At 39.5% G+C, this 22,472-nt stretch overlaps 1 protein-coding gene across 6 annotated transcripts in view; it reads right to left on the reverse strand.

Annotated features, from left to right (window-relative positions):
• Positions 1-22,472, reverse strand: part of SORCS1 (sortilin related VPS10 domain containing receptor 1) — a 554,925-nt gene that overhangs the window by 53,082 nt on the left and 479,371 nt on the right. For all 6 annotated transcript variants that reach the window (XM_025151802.3, XM_025151799.3, XM_025151797.3 and 3 more), the window contains 7 exons: positions 19,957-20,075; positions 17,266-17,355; positions 12,319-12,498; positions 7,695-7,841; positions 2,000-2,102; positions 1,461-1,537; positions 634-725 (listed from right to left, as the gene is read on the reverse strand). In XM_025151802.3, the coding sequence (XP_025007570.1) occupies positions 634-725; positions 1,461-1,537; positions 2,000-2,102; positions 7,695-7,841; positions 12,319-12,498; positions 17,266-17,355; positions 19,957-20,075 (808 nt within the window). The remainder of the gene's footprint in view (positions 1-633; positions 726-1,460; positions 1,538-1,999; positions 2,103-7,694; positions 7,842-12,318; positions 12,499-17,265; positions 17,356-19,956; positions 20,076-22,472) is intronic.

Here is a 22,472-nt window from a genome sequence, read left to right on the forward strand (position 1 = left end):
ATTTTCAGATCACAAGAGCTTTGCCTCTTCTAAGCAGCAGTTTTCCCTGTGGTGGGTCTAAGCAAAAGCTTGGAACTACTTCCCATGACTTGGGTCTGGGTGGTTTAGATACTGATATGACTCTTGTTGCAGTGGCAGTAAATCAATGCAAAACAGCATAAAACTATATTCTACCTACCACATAAATTCAAGGATGATAACTAGAAGAGATAATTTTGTCTTACTGGCTATATAACCATGATGCTCTTCAACAAGATTCTTGCTCAGAAGTGCTGTCTGCCATGCAGAAGACAACTTCATCAATAATTTTGAAAACTAAGAGTACTTGGGCAACTCAGTAAGAGGCAAAAACTATCATCCAGATTACATATTATATAAATAACCAAACTCAAGCCTCCAAGTCTTAGTCAATCAGGAATTATGTTGATGGTGTTGATGGTATCTAAGATCTGGCCAAGTTGAAGCTATCTAAGCTGCAGCTGCCAGGATTTCTTAGCTTTATCTGAGTTAACATTCGTCAGTTTCTGAAGTGATATTTTCTAGAAAACAGTGGCTTCAGCCTGATTTTTTACTTCCTGGCATTTGAAAGGAAGGGTATCAGACTATCACATTTAGGACAATCAGAGTCATTACCAGAGATGTCTGATAGGCAGAGACGTGTGTTTTATGGCAACCAGTACTCCTCCTTGATCCAGGTACAGAACGCTGTGCTCTTCCTCAAATATCTAAAAAAAGAAACATATATTTAGATCTATTTTCTTTGGTATAAAGAAAACATCATCATTCTTTAAATATGATCATGAAAGAGGATAAGTACTTACTACAGAAGTTACTGAGTTGAGTAAGGCAATGTTTTTTTTAATTATTTTTATTTTTATTTTGCATTGGCTTTCTGCAAACATCTGCTCTTGAATTTTCGCAGCAGTAATTGTGAGTCTGGGAAAGTGACTCTTGGTTTCTGTAACATGATATCCCATCTATGAAATGGGAATAATAGAACTTCCTTTTTTTTTTTTTTTTTTTTTTTTTGCAGATAGACACACTGCAGGGTAGCATGCTCTGTTATCAGGTGGGATTCCACTAAATATTATTATGATTTAACTTCATCATCCAGTCCCATGCACAGTGAGGGAAAAGTAGAACACTGTAACTGTTAATTCTTGGGAAAGTATAATAATGGATGAAAAGAAATAATCCTTTCTGCTACAGGGTTAAACTGAAGCCAAACTGAATAGAATTATAAAAATAATTTTCTGTTATATGATGCATAATGACATACACACTATTTTTCTTTGGGCACTTCTGTACCTCTCAGGAAGGGAAAAGAAGCCTTCCCTTTCGTGCAGATTTTCAAAAAGCTATTTTGAATCAAAAGAAACAAAAACGAAACAACATTTTGAATATATCTCTTTGACAGTTCCTACAATTACTCTTAAATCCTGTGATTCTGTGTCATGTACCTGTCTCCATGTGTTTCCAGCATCAGAAGAAACAAACATACTGATGTCATTGTCTGATAGTTCAGGGCCTATATTACCTGGAAGTAGAACATTAATTAGTGAAGAAAAATTTCAGAAACAGCAGAATTAGCAAATCAGGGAATTAAACATATTCATTTATCTTTTGTAATTATGTAACATTTAGTCGTGGGAGGAAAAATAAAGGAAAGGGAGAGAATTTCAGTTTGAAGAAAATACATGTCAAAAAAACCCAACACTGTATACAGATCTATGCACCGCTGCGCATAAAAGAAATTCCCCATTTTGAATCTAATGTTCTTGATAGTATAAGGTTAGACATCATCGCCTCAGTCCTGAAAGTAAGTTTCTGTAAAAATCAGATGAAAAATTGAAGGTCCATGAAGACTTCTGTCTGACAGCCTGCCCTACTGATAGTGTGACACCCCACAGGACACTCCATGCCCTCTGTATCCATCACATGTTCAGAATTTTCTCAGTGTTTGCACATCAAATACAGGCACTCTTTAAATGTTTCATACCTGAAGCTACAATAATGCTGGGGGCAGTGTCTCTGCTGGCAATGTTTCCTGAGGTATAGGGATTCTCTGAGACCTTCAGGTGGAGATGAAGGGAGCAATAGGGCTATGGAGAAAGGAGAGATTAAAGTGAAAAAGCAGACACAACACGAAGCATATGCTCCCATTTCTACAGGCCTTTGTGCTATGAAGGGCATAAGATATCAACAGTTACTATTAAGATAGCCAAATACTATTTCCTAACCACTGTATCAAGCCACCCTCTGAAAGACAAGGCCACTGCTCTGCTTGTCTTGTGAGATTTTTGCTGTCCCTTCCCAGTGCAACCCTTTCCCACTGGGAAACTGATTCTCTAGACTGAAACTCTCACAAAGATGAGATGTTTGAGGCTGTACTCACAAAGGATGCAATGAGAATTGCAAGGGCAGGTAATGGTAAGCAGTACCTAGCTCCACCAACTGTTGGCTGTCTTGAGAAGCAAGCAGGGTTACAGATATGCTGAAGTGACTCACCAGGCAGCAGTGCTCAAGATATCTCTGCAGTATAACCCTGTCAGCGTGGTGCTGAGTCACCACTTGTAAGCCATAAGAAACAACTTAATTCAGGGAGTGTCAGACCATTTCTTGACCCTGAATACTTCTGACATATGGCTCTGTTCTGCACTGCGCTAGGAAGAAATATCAGGACTTGAAATTGTCAGTTTAACAGTTGTTTCATATTTCATCACCCCATCTTTATGTGACCTTTGAGATTTCAATACAAGTACGTCTGTACAGACCTTACCTATTTGTTATTGATTTTGTATCTCAGGTACTCAAATCAAACAGGAGGGATACAGAATAAATCAGCTGACCAAGAAGGTAAGAAGGACAAACAGGCAGATTCCCAAAGTTGTCATTATGACCTCTCCAAATCTACAGTGAAATACTTTTTAAAAAATTCTGATAATTTTTGCTTTCCCTTGAGTTTTATTTTCAGTCTTTTCACGTTCAAACCTCGGGAAACATTCTAAGGGAAAGGAAAGGGAAAAATATGGGCAAGAAAAGCTGAAGCAAACTCACCAAATTGAGGGGGACATCAGACAGTACAGGAATGCAAACACAGCAGAACACATGCTTCAGCTAGCATGGCTTTCAGACAAACAGGATGCTATGCAGAAAGCACCATAGGCTCTAGGGAAGCAGGTCTCTCTCTTACGTCAGTTACCTAAATGCTAAGTGTCCAGCCTCATAAATTTTGTAGGCTTTCTCTGCAGTCACTGGTAGAAGACCACTGATATATCCCACCTCCAGGTAGGAGAAAATGAATATCATGCTGTGAATAAGGATAACCACTAAAAGGCAATTCGGGGATTTTTTTTGTTGTTGGTGGTGTTTTTTTTGTTGTTGTTGTTTGTTCTTTTGTTTTGTTTTGTTTTTTCTTCTCAAAGGTGAACAGGGATAGTGAGGATTGATGAATATATATGTTTATATAGTATATGTGAGACAGGAAAGAGGAATGCAGGGTGGTGCAGAAGGGAGCACAGCCTGCCAAGTGGAATGCACTGAGAAGCTAACTCCAAGTGACAGCCTTGCGAGGACAGCTGCTGGAGCAGCCTGGGGCGTGGGGAGGGAGTGGGAACCAAATTGAGCTGACGCACATTCAGAAGTGGGAAAGCATTAGGAGGGAATGAATTCTTCCCTTTTATTAGTCTAGAAACAGAACATATTTTTAAAACTAATGCACTCCAAGTCCACCTCAGCATTTTCAAGACAATAGCTAATGGCAGCAACTCAGCCAATTCCCCCAGTCTGACAGAGATTTAATCTCGTTAGACTCAGATTTTTGTGTTACCAGAAATTTTCTTTCAAATTTGTAGCACTTCACACATACAGTAGACAGAAGTGGAATATATACATCAAATATTAATCAGAACATAGAATCACAGAATGGCTTAGGTTGGAAAAGATCTTGAAGATCATCTGGTTCCAACTCCCCATAATCTATTTACTGGCTCCCAAGATTAAAAGCTACAACATCCAAGAAGTGAGAGAGCGCTTCTAATAGCACGACTTTTTACTGGTTGAAGTGCAGCAGTGGATAGAGACTCCAGTGACAACTAGTTGCAATGTTAAAAGCAACTTTTCCTTTCCAGCCAAACACTTTGTATGTATAAAATCCATTCTATCTTGCAAGGAGGCCCAAAAGAATTCCCCATACCAATCATGTTCCACAGAGAAGCTAGAACTCCTTTTATGTCTGTACTGCTAGCCCCTGGTCAGGAGTGGGGGCAAGTACTGCGACACAAGGATAATGCTAGACACTATCTAGAAACCTAGGGGTAAGTCACAGTATTTGCACACCTGCAGTTGCAAGGAGCAATTAAAAGAGAAAACACTTCCATAAGAGATACTCACACACCTCTCTTAAGATGCTTAAATGACTTCGTGGCAGATGGTGTGAATGTCTCCCCACTTATAAAAAAAAAAAGGGTCTTTGTTCTGAAATCCTTATAATTCGTACAGACAAAACAACCAAAATTAAAGAGGGAATAAACAGATGTCTGAGGAAGAAAGGCACAGAGAAGTAAATGACTTGCTCAAGGTCACACAGAAAATTGGAGGTAGGCCTAAAAATTGAATCAAGATTCTCCTGATATTCAGCCCAGTGTTTTAACCACAAGATCATACTCGAAAGCTAACTGAATAACTCTCCTAGACAGTTGCCCATAACTTGCAAGGTAGAATTACTCCTCAGTTAACTTCTTCACAGCATGAGATAAGTATTAAACAAAATCAGCATCTTTGGTATATAATAACTTGGCAGTTACTTTATGAAGATTAAGTGTATTCAGCCTAGAAAATAAGTGGTACAAACAAGAAAAATAAAACCTCAGGCTTAGAGGGAATGTCATTGCTTTCCTCCATCCTCATTATTCAGACCAACCTCATAAAGTAATGCAAATAAATTCCTTGACATGCTTTGAAAAGACCTTCTTGTGCTTACTGTCAGTAGAGGGACAGTTTCATCTGGCTTGTGTTGTGTTTCAACCAGATTCCCTCTTAACCTCTTCAGCTGCCAACTTAGCTTCTACATACTTATTTCTGCATTAACACTCCCTTGATTTAGGCTGAGGTTTAAAGAACAGATGTACACAGGATAATATTCTGCTCTCAGGCTGGGACCATCCAGTAACTCTGGGAAACAGCAGATCCCATTCTGCCAGAAGCTGAGATGTACATCAGCACCGCGTTCCAAGCTGTAGCTAGGGACAATTATCCTAAAAGCCATCAGTGTGAAAGCATTATTATCTATCCAGGAGTAATGATGGAAGCTAAGCTAGATTTACAAGACACTATTAGGAATTCACTTGGCTATGCCATAAGGATCAAGAAAGATCATGCCAAGGAACAGAAATATCTGGAGGGAAAAGGAGCAACTGATACAAGGGAATGAAACAGCAGATGATGCAGACAGAGAGAGTTGGGGCTACAAAAGTGAGACGAGCTTGTGAATTGTTTAAGTATTGTAACTATGTCATACAGATAAGAAACAGAATTGCCTTAGCAGAAGATAATATATTTTCTCCATGGTTTTCCAGAGCGAAACACCCTTATGGATCCCTGACTTATTTCCAGGCATTTACAACTTCTCCAGTGCTTTGGCTTCAAAAATTTCACCTATCCCTCCCAACTTTCATGTTTTCTTCTCTATCATTTCTTGAATTCTTCCATGTCATATTCTGTTTTCGTCTTTCCCCAACATTAACTGTGAAGTAAAAACAGCTTTTTAACAGCTTAGGTCTCTCTTTCAGGATTGTTTTACTTTGTGGTTTTGATGTGTTGGTTTTTTTTTTTTTTTTTTTTTTCTATTGCTCTACTCACTTTCTCCTGCAGGCAGACTTCCTATTCCTGTACAAGACCCAAAAAGTCAGCTTAGTTCAGATTTCATCTATCTTCTTGCTTGCAAATTTAGAAGACAACCACCTGAGATCCTTTATTCCCAGCTGATAACTCTACTCTGCTCCCATTCCACTATTCTGTGGGAACATACCTGAGCACAAAGGAGAATGCTGGCTAGAAAATGAAAGAGGTCTCTTGTCTATTTCTAACTGAAATTTAAGGGAGAAAAAATAAACATGGGTAAACATTCCCCTGGCCTTATCACAGGGAAGAGAATCCTTTGGGAATAACAAATCCTCAGCTACATAGTTGAAGTTCATTGAGGATTTGCCCCTTTTTGGAAAAAGAATAGAGTTTACTTTGATTATTCCACTTGCCTGCATGTTTTTCTTATTCCTCTTGTGTCTCTCTAGTCCCCTAAATATTACACTATCACCATGAAAACCTTGGGATTCTGACAAAATTGTTAGTAATTTGAAAAAAAATCAAATATATTTTACAAAATATGTTCACTTGAGTTAAAACTAAGTTGCAATCTATTTAAAATACAAAGGTTTCTACACGTACTCCCTTGCAAAAATTAAATTGTTTTATGTCTACATAGTTCAGTGAATGCCATCTTTTCAGTTTTCATCTCCCTGAAAGATTTAATTTAAAAATGCCCTTAGATATTTTTTAAAAAGCTGGAAGAAGAAAACAAACCCAAACAAGTTTAGTCACATTCTGAGATAAGTTTGCTTCTTGGCTACCAGTCCACCCTATTTACTTTGTTCCAAATTGGAGAGAAAATTAAAGGCTTGAATTTTGGCTCGATCAAAAAGATCAATTATTTAAACTAGCTTCAAATATCAGGTTAGTTACAGCAATAATGTATAGGTTTCAGTTCAGAGATTAGCACAGTATTTGGCTACATACCACAATAAACAAAAGGCAAAGCTGATTTGGAGTCTAACTTACAGCCTAAACATGAGAAACATCACTTTTTTTTCTTCTGATGGAAAACAGCATGCAGGTAGAGGACAATAGGAGGAAGAGCTGTCTAAGTACTGAGCCTGGAACCACGTTAGATTATTATTATTTTTTAATATAAAAGCTCTTTAAAATCTCAAAGGCTCTAGTTCAGAGTATTATCCCACTACAGAATATAGCCAGCATAAGCTGAGAAGTATGTAGAGATCAGGCTAAGCTATCTGATTTGACAGAGAACTCCAATTCTGTTCACTCTGTGTTTCACTTTCTATTTTAGAAACCCTTTGCATATAATGACAAAGATTTATCTATATGTTGACCTATATCAATAAGTACAGACAGATATTCTCAACACACAGCTACACGTATATTTGCACGAATACTTCAATTCTAACTTTTGATCTCAAAATTAAAATGATACCAATGGAGAGCCAATAAAATGGCCTGAAAGAAACAGTTCTTCTACGTGAGCCTGTCTGAAGTTGTCAGGGCTCTTGGAAGTCCCTCAGTACAATAGCTCACTCCTCCCATCTAGTGTCCAGAGAACTAACTGCTCAGAAACAACATCCAGCTTCACATGCTGTTTAAGAGGACACAATCAGTTGTGCAGAAGGAAGCTAATCTACGATGCTTCATTTTGTTCCAGAAATTAAATTAAACTAAATTAAATTGCAATGCCAAGTCTTGCTACACCATCTGGCCGACCAAGCCTGATGTATCACACTTTTAAAATGCAGTGTTCCTTCCATAAGTTATGCTGCATGGGGAGAGATCCTCCCCTTGTGTTACCTGGCAGAAAAAGATTGTTCTGGGTTGTTTCTACCCCTCAAATCCCCCCCAGTACTCACCAGGAGACAGTGAACAGGGTTTCCTTTCAGATCAGTGTCCGGAGCCTGCAACAAATTCCAGTCTCTCCCTTTATTGTAGGTGATGAAAGTTTTCACTTGGTTGTCAATCTTCTTGTTAGCCAAGAACATTCCCTTTATCCCTGCTACCTAGGAAAAATTGACATGGCTGAGAAATAGATCAAGCCCATACAGCTTCTCGGTATGTGACTTTCCTGCCCTGTTAAATCCAACAGCGATCTTGTGGTTGTGTGAATGTGGTAGATGTTGTGGCAAGAAATGCCAAGGAGCAGCAGAGCAAGGCCAATTGAAGGGCTGGGGATGTGCTAAGTTCATCATATGTGAAGAAGTGCAAGCGGAAGAAAAAGCTGATATTACAGAAGCAGCATAAGAATATGGTAAGGTATCAGTAGAGTTAACTGCAAAGTGACAGTTGTTCAACTGGGTGGACATCCTTTCCCCTGTAAGTTGAAATATGCACAGGGCAATTGTTTCTCTCTTACATGCAGTAGCAGGAAACAGCAGCAATTTAGACCTTGCAGAGAAAATGACAACACGCACACACATTTGCTGTTTAGTGTTTCTGTTCTCACACAGTCTGCTTAAGACATTTTATCTAAGGATCTCAGTGCACTCTATAATTATCAGTGTTTCAACAGGGTAACTTGGGGTAGATAGGATCTTTTATCCTAGCTTTGCTTTCGGAAGAAACTGAAGCACTAGGGACACAAGAAAAGCCTCCCATAATGCTAGTTATAGAACTTGTGATGAGATCCTCATCTTTTTATTCTTCCCAGCATTTTACCCAACAGCTTTACTCCATAGGTCTGCAGGAAGATTTTGGAAAGATGCTACGCTGATGGACTCAAATTGCAATTGAGCCGAGAGTGCCTTAGTAGGAAGAAAAAAAGTCAACCTCAAACCACAACTCACAATGCAGAATGTTCCCATCTTCTTAGCACACTGAAAATCAATAGCCCAATAGCTACTGCTGTTTGCGAATGAATTTGTTAGGCTGTCGTTCTGTAATCTGAGCGCTACAATGAGAAGCGAAGGGAAATCAGGAGAAGGTGAGGGGAAACGGAGAAACTTCTTGTTTTTCATCGAATCTGCTCAATTATACACTCCATCTTTTCTTCTTCTGCAAAAGTGGTGCACAGAATCATCAATCAAGCCCTTTTTGCTGACAGAGATTATTACATAAATAGCATCATGTGGCAAATGGTTACTCAGCAAATTCAAAATTTGTTCCAGCTCAACTGATTTAATTACATGGGTATATTTGGACACCACTACTCCCAGTCAATAGGACCTTACCTGCACTTCGAGTCACATGCCATGGGCACTAGCTACTGTATAGTACGTTGATACAGTACATTGGTGTACTTATTCATTCTGAATAGTACTTTCCTTCCTTGAGTAGTGACACTGAATTTTACGTCACCTAAAAACTTAGACATAATTTGCTATAATGGGTGGTAGCCTTTAAATTAAGTCACTTCAGTTATTTATTGTTAAGTGTAAAAAAGATAATATTTTCCATGTCTGATCTGAATTGTTTTGATGCACAAAGTATTCAAGTTATCTTTTTTTTGTGGTAGAAAGGCACCCTGATGAGACAAGTTTTTTTTTTTTCCTATACCAGTGAAATTGTACAAATAGTCAGGGTTGGAAAAATAACATTGTTCTGGCTTTCCTACCAGAGGTTAATGCCTATAGCTCTATTTGTACTTTTCTTTGTTGTTGTCCTGAAATAGTTGTATTATGGAGTCCCTGTGAAATGCTGGCTATAAATGATTAAAAAGCATTTTATATATCAGGTGATAAATGCGTTCTGAAATCCTATGAATTTTTCTTTTTATGATTCTAGTCCTAGGCTGAAACTCAAAATGCTTTCCAGAGAAAGCAAAGTGTAAGTTATGCTGTCAACCTGGGACAGCTCTATCTTTAAGAAACAATGACTGCACACAGTATATGTTTGTGTGCTTTCGGTAGGAAGATGCACCTGTTGCGTATACACATCCATGACACAAACAATGTCCATGCACTCATAATAGAGACAGAGCTATGCAAGTAAGGGCGTGAACAGCAGTGATCAGAAAAATAAGCACTGCATCTACCTTCCCAGGCTTTGTAGGCAATCTCCTCACCCTCACAAGCACTGTATGTAGATATAAATGCTGCCTCTGCTTTTAGTGAAAGTTTTGAACAGGGCGCTCAAAACACATCCTTCACTTCCCATCACCCACTTCACATTTCAAACATTCAGTTCCCATCTGAAATACATACTGCTAAAAAAAATTAAGTCCTGGATAGGAATGCATGCCATAGCTATACAGGTACACCCCACCACATTCACAGCAACTCTTTCTGCCAATGACTGCCATTCTGTGCTACATCACTGGTCAAATACAACAGTTTGCCTTCAGTTGTCCTTCACTTGGAACCCATCTTGAATCATGCCAAAGAGGCCAACTATTATCCATCTAGCATAGATTCTTACAGGCACAATTGTCTTGCTGCAGAACATTCCAGCTAAAGAGCCAAGCAGAGCAATCATTTGGAGAAAGTGCATTAATTAGGAAGAGTACCCACGGGTCAGCGGCTCTCACTCTTTCCTACTTCTAGGGGATGACCTCTAGGGCAGTACCCCTGGAACCGCAGTCCAGTGTCCTACTGATGCACCATCACTAGAAAGGTGATGGGAAGAAGAGCTATTTTCATGGCCTACACAGTCCAACACGTAGAAAGAAAATTAGTGTCCCTGTGGTAGTGGTCTCCTCATCCCCTACAATGTCCATCAGCACCCTGAAATAATTGTCTCCCAGTGAAAGGCTCCTGGGAGCATTCCTCCAGGAGAAAATCAAGGAGAACGTGATGAGGTACAAGGGAAGAACTTCTACTTTCTCATCAAGTCCAATATAATTTCCCACTGAGCAGAACTGAACAGATTTATTACTGATGTAGAACCACATCAGGAATGTGCATACAGAAACACTTTCACCACAATGCAACCAGATGAACTTATTTATTATTATTATACCTGGTAAATGTAAGCATACAGACACATACACAGTTAACAGGCATTTTTCTGGCACCTTCTCAAGTAATCTTGCTTTTCCAAATACACTGGTCACAAAAGGAGGACACATTTTGCAATTTCTTCACTTCCTTCTAATTTATCTATGGATTTTTTTTCTTTTCTGATCTTCATCTCCATTTACCCCTAAAGCACTTACAGTTTGCAATAACTCTTCTGGGAGAATCATGCTGAATGGCTTTCTGTTCCCTTCCAGCTAGAACATCAAATTGAAAGGAAGTTCTGTGCCAGGTTCAGTGTCAGTCAATATTCTTTCTATCTAGATAATCAGCAGATATGATGCTACAAGTCTGATTTCATCAGTTTCAATCCAGGTTACTGTGTAATGTCAGTCTAATAAAACAAAACAAAGGCTTTTCTCCCTCCACTAGTATGTAGGACACTTTTACATAATGCAGTGAAACCACTTCTCGATCTGACAGTAATAAGAGGTAACAGCCTTTCCATGCACTGCCAGCATTGCAGAGAGATTAACAGTAAAAAACTCCAAATGACTGGGAAATGACAGTGCCCATCCTTCTACAATTCATCTGAATTTATGCATAATGCTAGGGCTCTGTCTTGACAATTCAAGGTGGTTTCCAAGTAAAGGCACAGCTGAAGGCAAACTGTTCAGTAGAGCTAGTATTCAGTGATCGGAAATACAGGAAGCATTTCTATTGTTAAAGGAACTCAGAACTAGTTCATGGCCTTTGTTCTAAATGGTCAAAAAAACCTCTGGAAGACATCTGGAAAGAGAAGCAAACCCCAGAATTATCAACTGAGCATTGAATTTCTATTCAGCTGTATTCAGAAGACTGTTGTCAGGCCAAGAGAAGTACAAGGGTATGTTACAAGCCCTATTCTCAGGATCAGCTGTCACAGAAGACAGTGTAAATTAGCCTTCTTACAGGTCAGCTTAGACAGAATGTACTTACTAGTTAGGATCAGGATAAAGGAAACATCAACACAAAGGAGAGTATCCACACTCATGGGGATAGCTCAAGAGTGACTATCTAAAATTCAGTTCTCAGAATAGATCAAGCAGCAGAAGGCAACAAAGACAGCTGAAAACTATAGTCTCTACTTCCTTCTATCACAAGAGCTTGGGCTTTCAGAAATGCAGTGAAAATGGCAGAATTGCAGAATGATGCTATTCACAGACCTGGGAGCCCTCTGAACCACAGGCTGGAACAATATGGGTCAGAGGCTTGATTCATTTGTGTCAGCAGGATTATGGCTGAGAAAGCTTCTTCCAATGCATATCTTTCTACATAGATGAGGTTTTCCTCACCTCAGAACCTACTAGAGAGTACAGTAGTGACTCTCTTCATACTACTAAGCTGGGACTAGTTTCAACACAGCCTGATTTAAACCTCCTGTGCTTGCACTGAGATTCTTGATTAAAAGAAAGATAAAAACAGTGTTTAGCTTTGGCTCTGCTATTTACATACATTCTACGAGACCTGATGTGTCTAAGAACACAATGGAATTGGATGTCACATGTGTTTGTAGGTAAGAACTGAAAGATTTAGAGTCATGACATACCTCATAGAGGTCAATCATCACGTTCCCATCCAGCCCTTGACTACTCTTGACATTTTCCAATGCCAGGGTGAAGTACACCCCTCGGGTGTCAGAGATATACAGATTGTATGTGTCGTTCTGGTTCCACTCTTGAACAGCTGCAAACACCTGACTCTCATCTGTGCTGATAACATGCATGTCCTGAGGAAAGAAAACAAAATGTTACAAGAGGGATCTCTGCTCTGTCATTTCCAAGGGCATCACGGTAACTGTGGAGGAACAAAGGATATATTTTAGACAGGAGTTTAATTGAAAACTGTAGACAACATTTCTGTAAGCGGAGAATTCCATCCAGGAATATTTTACAGCCGCACTCTACTGCCAGTTTTCAAAGCGGTAATTAACTGATGAGGTGTTAATTGAACATTCACTTTGGCAACAGAGTGTTATACAGCAGCACTTTGCTTCCTCCACCAAAATTTTAATTAGCACTTGGTTTGGGGGAGGGGAGGTGATTTTTTGTTTGCTTTATTTATTTACTTTGCACTTGAGCAATACTACTTGTGACTGTAGAATCACAGATGTTAATAACACTTTAAGTTATTTAAAAAAAAATTAAAAAATGAGAAAAAGCAAAAACATCAGGAACATCTGCCTCTTGCCTTCTAGCTCTCAGAAACCAAGTACGCTTGGGAACTGATGGAGGATCTAATTGGCAGCCAAGCGTTGCTGTTGTTTATTATTACTAATGACTGTGTCACCTATGAGTCAAGGCCCTGGACCACTGTGACAAACACCCCTCCAGCAATACGACAGAGAGACAACCCTAATTCTCACTAGATGTAAGGATCAAAACTGTAGTTAGATCACACATGTTATGAGTGATGTTTTATTTTTCTTTATTTGCTCTGTGTTACAGCAGGCAGGAAGCAATGAAATGAGTGCATAATTTAAAAACAACAACAAAAAAACTATTAAACCTGAACCTTTCTCTTTCGATGCCTGGAGAAATTATCCAGTGAAAAAGCCACTGAGAGAGAGTTATAATGAAATTCCAAGGCTCTATCTGCCCGGTACAGAAGGCCTGAGTTCCTCATGCCTTACAAATCCGTAGAAATAGGACAAGAAATGCAGATTTCTTAGCACTGGGTGATTCCCCGAAGATTCAGCTCTATGCTTTGGGCAGTTATCCCTAAGTTATTTTTCATCCATGGATCTCAGCCAGAGCTTTTGACGTATATGCAAAACTGGGACTCTATCAGAAAATATATACTTTGGAAGTTGATGCTACTTCTTCCTCTGTTAATATAATAGTCTTTGACAATTTTCTTGATGATTTGTAGGGGGGAAATAATAATTACATATGGCGCCTTATGGTATAAAAATGAAAAAATAATACTGAGAAGAAATCTGACTTATAAATTTCAAAGCAGATTCACTATACAGTTAAGATTCAGAAAAGCTGGTTGTTGACTCAGATCCAGATCTGTGCAGATGAATGTTCACCTGGTTTACCTGCTTCTTTGTACTGAAGAAAAACGTATCCCAGAAGATGGGCTAGCTGTGTGGAGGAACAGATTGGGTTAAATTCTGAGGGAACCGGAAATGTAATATAAGTCCCATTGGCTCTGATTAATTGTGGTTGTGAACAAATGTTCTCTTCGAGCTCCAGCTGTACTGGTAGAAGTAACTGCCACAGCTGTTTGTCAGAGGTTCTTCATTTCACACTATCATCCTAGTCAATCTGCTGGTAGAACTACACGAGTAGATGATCACAACGTGCTTCAGGCAGTTTCAGATGGCACAGCTGTAGTTTCAAGTTCAAACTTTCGAGTATGTGTTCATACACACGGACTGATCTCTCTACTTAAAGGTAAAAAGATATTCTGATCAATATTGGGGAAAATTAAAGGCAATTTCACCTATGTTTAAGAAGCAAATGAGTTAATCCATTCACTACATTCTTCCTCAGTTTTGATAAGAACATGCTACAATATGGAAGTCTAAGATCACAGTGAGGCTCAAGGAATTTAAGCCTAGAGAAGCACAGACTGAGAAAGAAATGCCATAATACATGTAGTGTATGTAAAAAGAAAAAAAGTGTTCCAACTGATTTCTTTTGTGGATCAGTCAACTTTACTTCGTAACATGGCCTTGTCCAATAGACTCTGGTACAATGTAATGGCTTGACTGAAGGCATTCAGTACATGGGAATCCAATGCATCTTTGAACATTAGGGATTTATTAGTTTTCACATTGGGAAAAATAAAAAAAAATCAGCATACTGAAACAGTTTTATTATCTGTCCTTTTTGACTTTCCAAAGACAAAGTAAGAGCATGATTTTGTGCATGCATTTGATCAGGCATCTACTCAAATGACTAAAGGCCAAGGCTCTTTGAATCACTGAACATGCTCCAGTTGACCTTTTTTGCACTTGGTCAGGGAACTTTTCTTCCTGGCAATTTAATTAGCAGGGATGTGTAGGATGTGTAATGCCTGTTTTATCCCGTCAATTATTTCATTTGTCAGTTCTTTTTAAGGTCTGTATTTCAGAACTTTCTCATGGTTTTGTGGTTAGGTACAACAAACACCTATCCCATCAGTATTTAGCCCAGCACCGGATTAAGGACAAGACTTTTTTAAAGAGAAACTGCTTGACTCGATTCTGTATTCAGAGATGTCTGCCCAGTGGATTGGTCTAAAATTGAGTGAATTTGAGCACTGTTTCTACACATTCGAGGTGATTATCAGGAGTGACAGTACAGAGTCTATGACAGACACCAACCTCACTGCAGAAATTAACAAATTTTCATAAACACCATTCACAGGGCTAACACAACCTTATGCACAAGTTAGACATATGCTTGTACTGGAAAAAGTTTCAAGTTCATTCAGACTTCTAATAGAACTGGTTACCAGAATATAAATTCCACCAGCAAGAAAACTATAGATTTGATTTGCTATAGGCCATTCCTGCCTGAACAACAGTATCACCTGCCAAAGCTGCCTGCCATCACAATCCCTCCAGATTAGGAGCAACATGCAGAGACAAAAAGCTTGACATTTCTATCTTCAATTCCAGTAGCGACTTAGTACTGTTTACCATACTTGGCCCCACTTTCTTAGCTGAAGGAGATAAAAGAGAATTTAGGCATAAAAGAAGCTGTTTGTTTCAATGCCTTTGAATAATATAGTGCTTTGTGCATTTTTAATAAAAGCAGCTATCTTTCTTTGATAGCAAACTACCAGACAACCACAGATCCACTGTAGCTCCCTCCAAGCCAAACAGGGCTTTTCAGTCTTTGAAGACATTCCCAGTTTCTGACAAAGCGTCTTATCTCCTTAAATATCTGCTTTTTTCCTTGGGTCAAATAACACTGAACATACTGCTCCTATTCCTATTCTCTGAGAACACATGGGAATTTAATCACAGTATATTTTCCTCGGTTCTCCAGACTTCTCATTGAGTTGGACAATTGGGGAAATAAGCGTATGAAAAAGACAGACAACCAGCTCAAAGCAAGCAATCTTGCTACAGACAGTCTGAATCAACTGTAAATTATTTTAATTTGGGTATTACAGTATCCATCCTAAAAATTCAATTCATTTGCTAAGGACTACTTGATATTGCACCTGTTTAAATTGCAACTAAACTGACAGAGTAATTCCTTCCCTTGAGCATGAAGTTTCAAACTGTGCCTTAGAGTAATACCTTAAAACATGCCTAAAGATTTTGGGGCAGTCAGAGTTTCAGGTCTCACAACAAATCCAAAGTTTGTCTGGGACTGTAGAAAAAAGAAGTATACTGGGAATTCAATACACAGATCTGTGCATCTTCTAGCATAAGAGAGAGAGGGGAAAAAAGAAAAGAAAGGAAAAAAAAAGTATTTTTCTTTAGCAGAAACAGTTTACTGAAGTCACATTTCATAGCCAATTCTCCTGTGTCACAGCCAAAGAGATCACGGCTTCTGGTCCCCAGAATCCTAAGAGCTTGGGTTTTCAGGTGATTCAAGTGAAGCACAACAGCAGAGAATACACTGAAAACATGGGTTTGAGCTGCTGTCTGGTTAAATGATGAAGGTCACCCATTCAATCGACTCTAAACACGTCTGTTGGAGTGAGGAATCAAAGACAGCCAGCTGTGACAATAGCCAAATGATCCCCTTGAATATTTCCATCTACAAACAGCGATGTACTTTCAACTTCCAGGAACAAGCTGACTATGCTTTTTCTTTTTTCCCTTTTTGCATTCCCCAAAATTAACCAGGGATTGTCATTTTTCTTCAGATGCTATATGTTACACAGAATTCACAAGATCATTTGCTACCTTTGAACTTTGATTTCATTCAAGCCAGCCTATGAAGAGAATGAAAGAATTTAAAAAAAAAAGATAAATATTTGTCCCTGTTAAGAAGCTGTTAGGACTCCAGCTGCAAAAAGGTGATTTATCCAAAATGGAGCAAACATTTTATAATAGTCTTTTTTTTAAAATCTAGCTTCAGAAGGCAGCAATAGCCTTTCAAGCTCCAATGCTAATTCACCATTGTTCTTAATTAGGGAGGATATGGAGCAGACATACAAAGCCATCCCTTTTCTTGATTCCCATTAAAATCTGCTAATGAGGCAAAACAAAAAAAAGAATCACACATCACAGGGGATTTTACATCCTTACCCCTGTACCCTAGAAAAGGAAAGGGGGAAAGGGGGGGAAAGGAGGAAGGGGGTAAAAAGGAATTCCTCCAAAATTTATTCAACTAACCATAAGGAAATAACTGACATAGGCTGTGGTAATCTGTCTGTATTTCATGCTGATATTCTTGACTAAGCAAAGTGGTGAACTTGAGCCTTTCTTGCTTGCAAATGTTCTCTTAATCAACGATGCTTTCACTCACTGCATGTCATCTTGTTGTTACTTGTATTGCTTTCAATTATTTCTGAACACATGGGCATTTCAGCAACAACTTACCTTGGGCAAGGAGTACTTTGGCAGCTTTATCGGCGTAAATGCATTCCTCCTATAAGAAACATAATAATGTGGTCTTCCACCCGATGTCAGCTATGAGAAAAGCAGAAAAGTTACCTTCAGCATTATTTGAAATGTTTTTTAATTAATGGTGAAAACGTCAAGCAATACCTCCTAAGGCAAACACCACAGTGTTCATGGCAGTGGTTAAAAACTGCAGTCGCGTTATGGGTGCTGAATAACCACTGAATCAATCGAGTGGCTGAAAAAGAGAGAGTAAAAGAAATGCCATTTTCTGCAAAGAGGAACAAGGGCTAGAATTTCAGCTGAAAGTCTGAGGAAGGTGAAGTCTTGGCTTCACTTGGGCCATTATGTCCCCTGCTGATACCTGCTCTTCTCTCACCACAAAACAACCTGTTCTGTGTTATTTGCACAGCTGCCATGTGAGTTATTGGTTGGAGCAGCTGATTGGCAGACACGATGCTTGATTTCCATCTCTGTCTTCACATCATTCACATAAATGGCAATACTGGGTTAAAGCAGCGTGTGGTTTCATCTTCCACCACCTATTAATGAAGGGTTAAAGAAAAAAGCTGACAGATGTTAGTTACTGAAGCATAATCAATGTTTGTAAAGTACTTTGAAATCCATGGATGAATGATACTGAAGAACAAATATTCCAATGGACTCCCCATGCAGAACTCTGCTTTAATTGCCTGCTACCTAGGCTTATCAAGATGTTTTTTTCATAGTGCTTTATAGTGCACTGCAGTAGTTTAAAATGGAAGACGCACAGAGGCTAAGATCATACCAGATTAAGAACTACTTATTTTAAAGCTCTTCACCCTTTTTTTTTTTTTTTTTTGAAGGAATTAATCAAAAGTTAGAGGGAGGAAGGCTAGAAGAATTGTTTATGAGTGACTGTGTGCTTGTAACAAAAACAGAGTGCTACAGGAGAAATGAGCCCACTTTTCCTTATTCTCATGCTTTTGAAACGATTAATTCTCATTGCAAATGGCTGGGTTGCAGAAAAGCCAGATGGAGATCAAGGTAGGGAAGGCTGGGGAGATCTCTCAGGCATTCCTTTATTCTTCCAGCACTTCACTGTCTGGTGTGAGGTTATTCCTCCTCTGAAGAATAGTGTCTGCAATGTGTCGAAGTCCAATATCAGTTGCAGCATTTTATTTAGCAGTTCTGTGCTTTATTCCTTACAGATACATCCTCTATATAATCACTTGAATAAGGCTATTTTGCACTTACCAGTTAACTGTGAATTCACCAATAATTAGGATCAAACAAGAGATTGTTTCCAGGAATTAAAATATTTTTATTTTGTATCTGTAAGTGTCAATCATTACTGACTGGCAAATACTATCCCTTTGACCTGTTAGTATTGGACAAAGTCCAACAGAGCATTAGGGAGAAGGTTGTAAGAGATTGCCTGTCTTCTCATTCTCCTTCCTCTATCATTCAGCCAGTTCTGAGGTAAAGCAAAGAAATCTTTGCTTTAGGAAAAGTGCACAAGAGTTTATAGACAAAGTTGAAAGCACCAAAATACAAAGGCTGTCAGAATTCAGATTATTTCCCAGCATTGACTTCAGATGGGGCAAAAGAATTAACTTCTGTTTAGAGTGTAATAAAACCAGGTCAGAACAGAGAAGACACAAAAATAGCAAAAACCCAGGAGTCAGTGAAGAAGTGATGAATGAATTCAGATAGGAAATTTCCCAGCTCCTGTGTCAGTCATGTCACATACACACACATACAGCCATTCTGAAATTAGAGAGCAAGTCTGAACAGTGATGCATGCCCCTGTTTTCCTTACCTCATAAACATTTTATTTACACTTCAGACACATAAAGGCACAAAAGCTATTCTGGAACGTATGTTCCAGATTTATTTGTGGATGATTTAGATGGCTGTTTATGACTAAGTTCATTAACTGAAGGTAATTAGCAACCAACTCATTCAATTTAAAATATCCATCCTCTCTCTTCCCTCCACCCCCAAGTGTGACAGAATATTAACAGTCTGGAAAACCAGTTAAGTCCTAATGATTTCCAGTTCACCTCCATGCTCTCTGCAGTTCTGTTGTTATTTCTTGTCCTTTTCCACTGTTATCAAATGGACCCTGGCAGCAGACTAATGAAATGTACAGTAGTTCAGATCTGTTCTCCAGCTCTCACCTGCAAAACAGCTTGGCTAAGTATGTCTCATCTTCAAGCCTTTTCTGTATAATCACAATTGAAGGCATAACAATAAAGTCTGATTACTCCTTCTGTGGTTCTTCCTCTGACTCCCTCCTTCTCTTTTCTGCTTCCGTCTTGTGCTTTAAAAAGCTCTGGTCTACTGCCCTTGCAATAGAAGATGACTGACATGTCACTTCAAGCTGGGAGGTGAGAACACTAATCCGAGAGTGCTGATGAGACTGCAGGAATGGCATGGAGGATTACTCCAGTATCCACAGTGGATGCTTCAGGCAGGAACTCTAAGACCTTACACTGACAAGATACTAGAGGTAGAATAAACTCTATTAGCATTGTAATGAGCTGCTACAATCCACCCAGTGCCCTTGTTATGGATCTAGTCTTGTCTGATTAGTTGGGGTTAATACATGTGCATATGTATGCAGAGGGAGGTAACAGAAAATAACAAAATATAAAATGATAGAATAAATAAGAGGTTGCTCTGCACCTGAACAAAGACGTAGTCGTCCTGGACGATCAAGGAGTTATGGTCAATGTAGCCTGGAAAAGGTTTGTTTTGTGAGGCTTCGCTGCAGTTCTGCATCTTACAGGTGATGTACTGGGCATCTGAAATGAAAAGGATAAAACCAAGACACGTGAAATCATAAGCACAGTTTCCTCCTACTGTCAAAAAACTACTTGTTAAGGTTGCATTTTTGGCTTCCCAGTCACACATGACACAAAGCGACATCTGTTCATTCAACAAAACATCACACTTTTCCCCTACACCCCTTGTAAATCCACCTTTCATTGCTCTCCTTTAAACTCCTTCCTTCCCCACCTGGATCAGTCTCCCATTATTTCTTTCATCCCACCCTAAATCAGACATAAGAGCTAAACGCTGTTTGTTTGCACCACGAGAGAGCCCGGCCTCACACAGGTCCAAAGAAGGGCAACAAGGCTGGAGAATATGCCCTATGAGGAATGACTGAAGGAACTGGGGCTGTTTAGTCTGGGGAAGAAAAGGCTGAGGGGAGACCTTATTGCTCTCTTCAAATACCTGAAAGGTGATTAGCAGTGAGAGCGGGGTTGGTCTCTTCTCCCTGGTGACAGGTGACAGGATGAGAGGAAATGGCCTCAAGTTGCACCGGGGGAGGATTTAGGTTGGATATCAGGGAAAACTTCTTTACAGAGGTTGAGCACTGGAATAGGCTCCCCAGGGAGGCTGGTTGAATCACCACCCCTGAATGCGCTTAAAAAGTCATCTAGGATGTGGTACTCAGGGACATGATTTAACAGTGGGTTGTTAAAGATAGGGTAATATGGTCAGGTTGAAGCTGGATTTCATGATCCTTAAGGTCTTTTCTATTACTCTGTCCTTCTCCATTCCATCTTTGTGGTTCCATGCTGGGAGTACACCAGAGGCAGTATTTGAAGGTGGCCCAACATAGCACTTGCAGTTTAGGTCTGACATAAACCTGCTCAAGGATACATCATTCAGCACTGTTACCTGCCCTCTCGAGTTCACCTGAATGCTACTCAGGTTTAAGCTTAAACTAAGTGACTAATCAAGTGAGGGAATGACAGACAGTTTTATAGATCATCAGCACGAGTCCTGCAACTCTCATAATGACTATGGGTCCATGCATCTGTGCTTCAAGGGCAGACACTCTATGCTGAGCCTCTACAGTTCACCTGTTATCCCCACAGTGTGGCATTTACTGTAGGGCATGCCACCTTCTCCAGTCACATCTGAGTTTATTTAGAACATGGCCAAGATCCAGAGTATACACAAGTACAAGCACACTTTCAGAGGACACCTGGCCCATACTGTCACCACTGACTGAGAAGCCTTTTCCTGGCACAACTCTGCACTTCTGACACAGCCCTTAAACTCCTGCAGATAGTGCAAAACACCACCTGATTCAGGGACTTTACCTATTTCCCTGTTTAACAATATAGGTAGATGCACTCTGGCAGACCTAGGCAATCACTCCACTCCACTCTCTTGAAACTGGAGGTCTGAGCAGTTGTTTGTTTCAAAGTAAATGGATTAAATGCAGCCCTAAAGCCATCTCATCCACGATTACTATTTGGGACTTCCTCATCTCCTGTTCTGGTGCACTGCAGGGTGCTCATTTCATAATCCATCACCCGAAGGAAAGGAATTTTAATTTCTTCATGGTGGTAATTTATCCCAGAATACAGAACCATATTCTCTGAATTCCATTTCGGCTCTTTCAGATCAATTAAGAAGTTGCACTTTGTTTAAGGACAGAACCGATTTACAGGAAGAAGGATTTTGGCATTTTAGCATTAGCATTGAAATGATAGAAACACTGCATGGCATTTAATCTTGGAACTACTTCTAATCTTTTTCCTTGTTGAAGCAGCACAGCCCCTTGTTTGATGTAATTACAGCCTTCTGATCAGAGAAGCAGCACTTTCAATAGTAAAAGAAACGGCTGGATTTTTACTATCTCATATTTAATCTTGTTTTTTAATTAAAATCTATCATTTGACATTTTTTCTCCTTGTTTCTAAGGGCTGTTGACTTCTGCTTGAAATAGAAATGCAGGGTAACGAACCTTCAGGAAAGTTTGATGAGGGATGATTTTACCCCATTTGCAGAGTTCTTGGAATATATAAAGTGCTGAGTGTGATTAGTCACTGCAGTTTATAACATTTTATGCTTTTGCAGCTCACTGCAAAACATTAATTAATATAGCCCAGACAGCACTATCAAAGCGCATTTCCCTTTGCAAGGACATGTTTTTTTCCACATTAGCCACGAGAGGGCAGGGAGACACATAAGTGTCAGTCTGCTTATTGCAGCAAACCAGCAAAGCTCCCGTTTCAAAAGCGCTCGGTCCTCTGCCCTCCCACTGCGAGCAAGAAGGGGAACTGACGCGGCTTACTCACCACCCTACAGTGCTGTGTGGTGCAGCACATCCCCTACCAGTCAGAAGACAGAATGGGCATCTCAGAACAGACTGAAACACGACCAATTCCTACTTCTGTTAA

Source organism: Gallus gallus, chromosome 6 (genome assembly GCF_016699485.2).
Source record: "Gallus gallus isolate bGalGal1 chromosome 6, bGalGal1.mat.broiler.GRCg7b, whole genome shotgun sequence".
Lineage (NCBI taxonomy): Eukaryota > Metazoa > Chordata > Aves > Galliformes > Phasianidae > Gallus > Gallus gallus.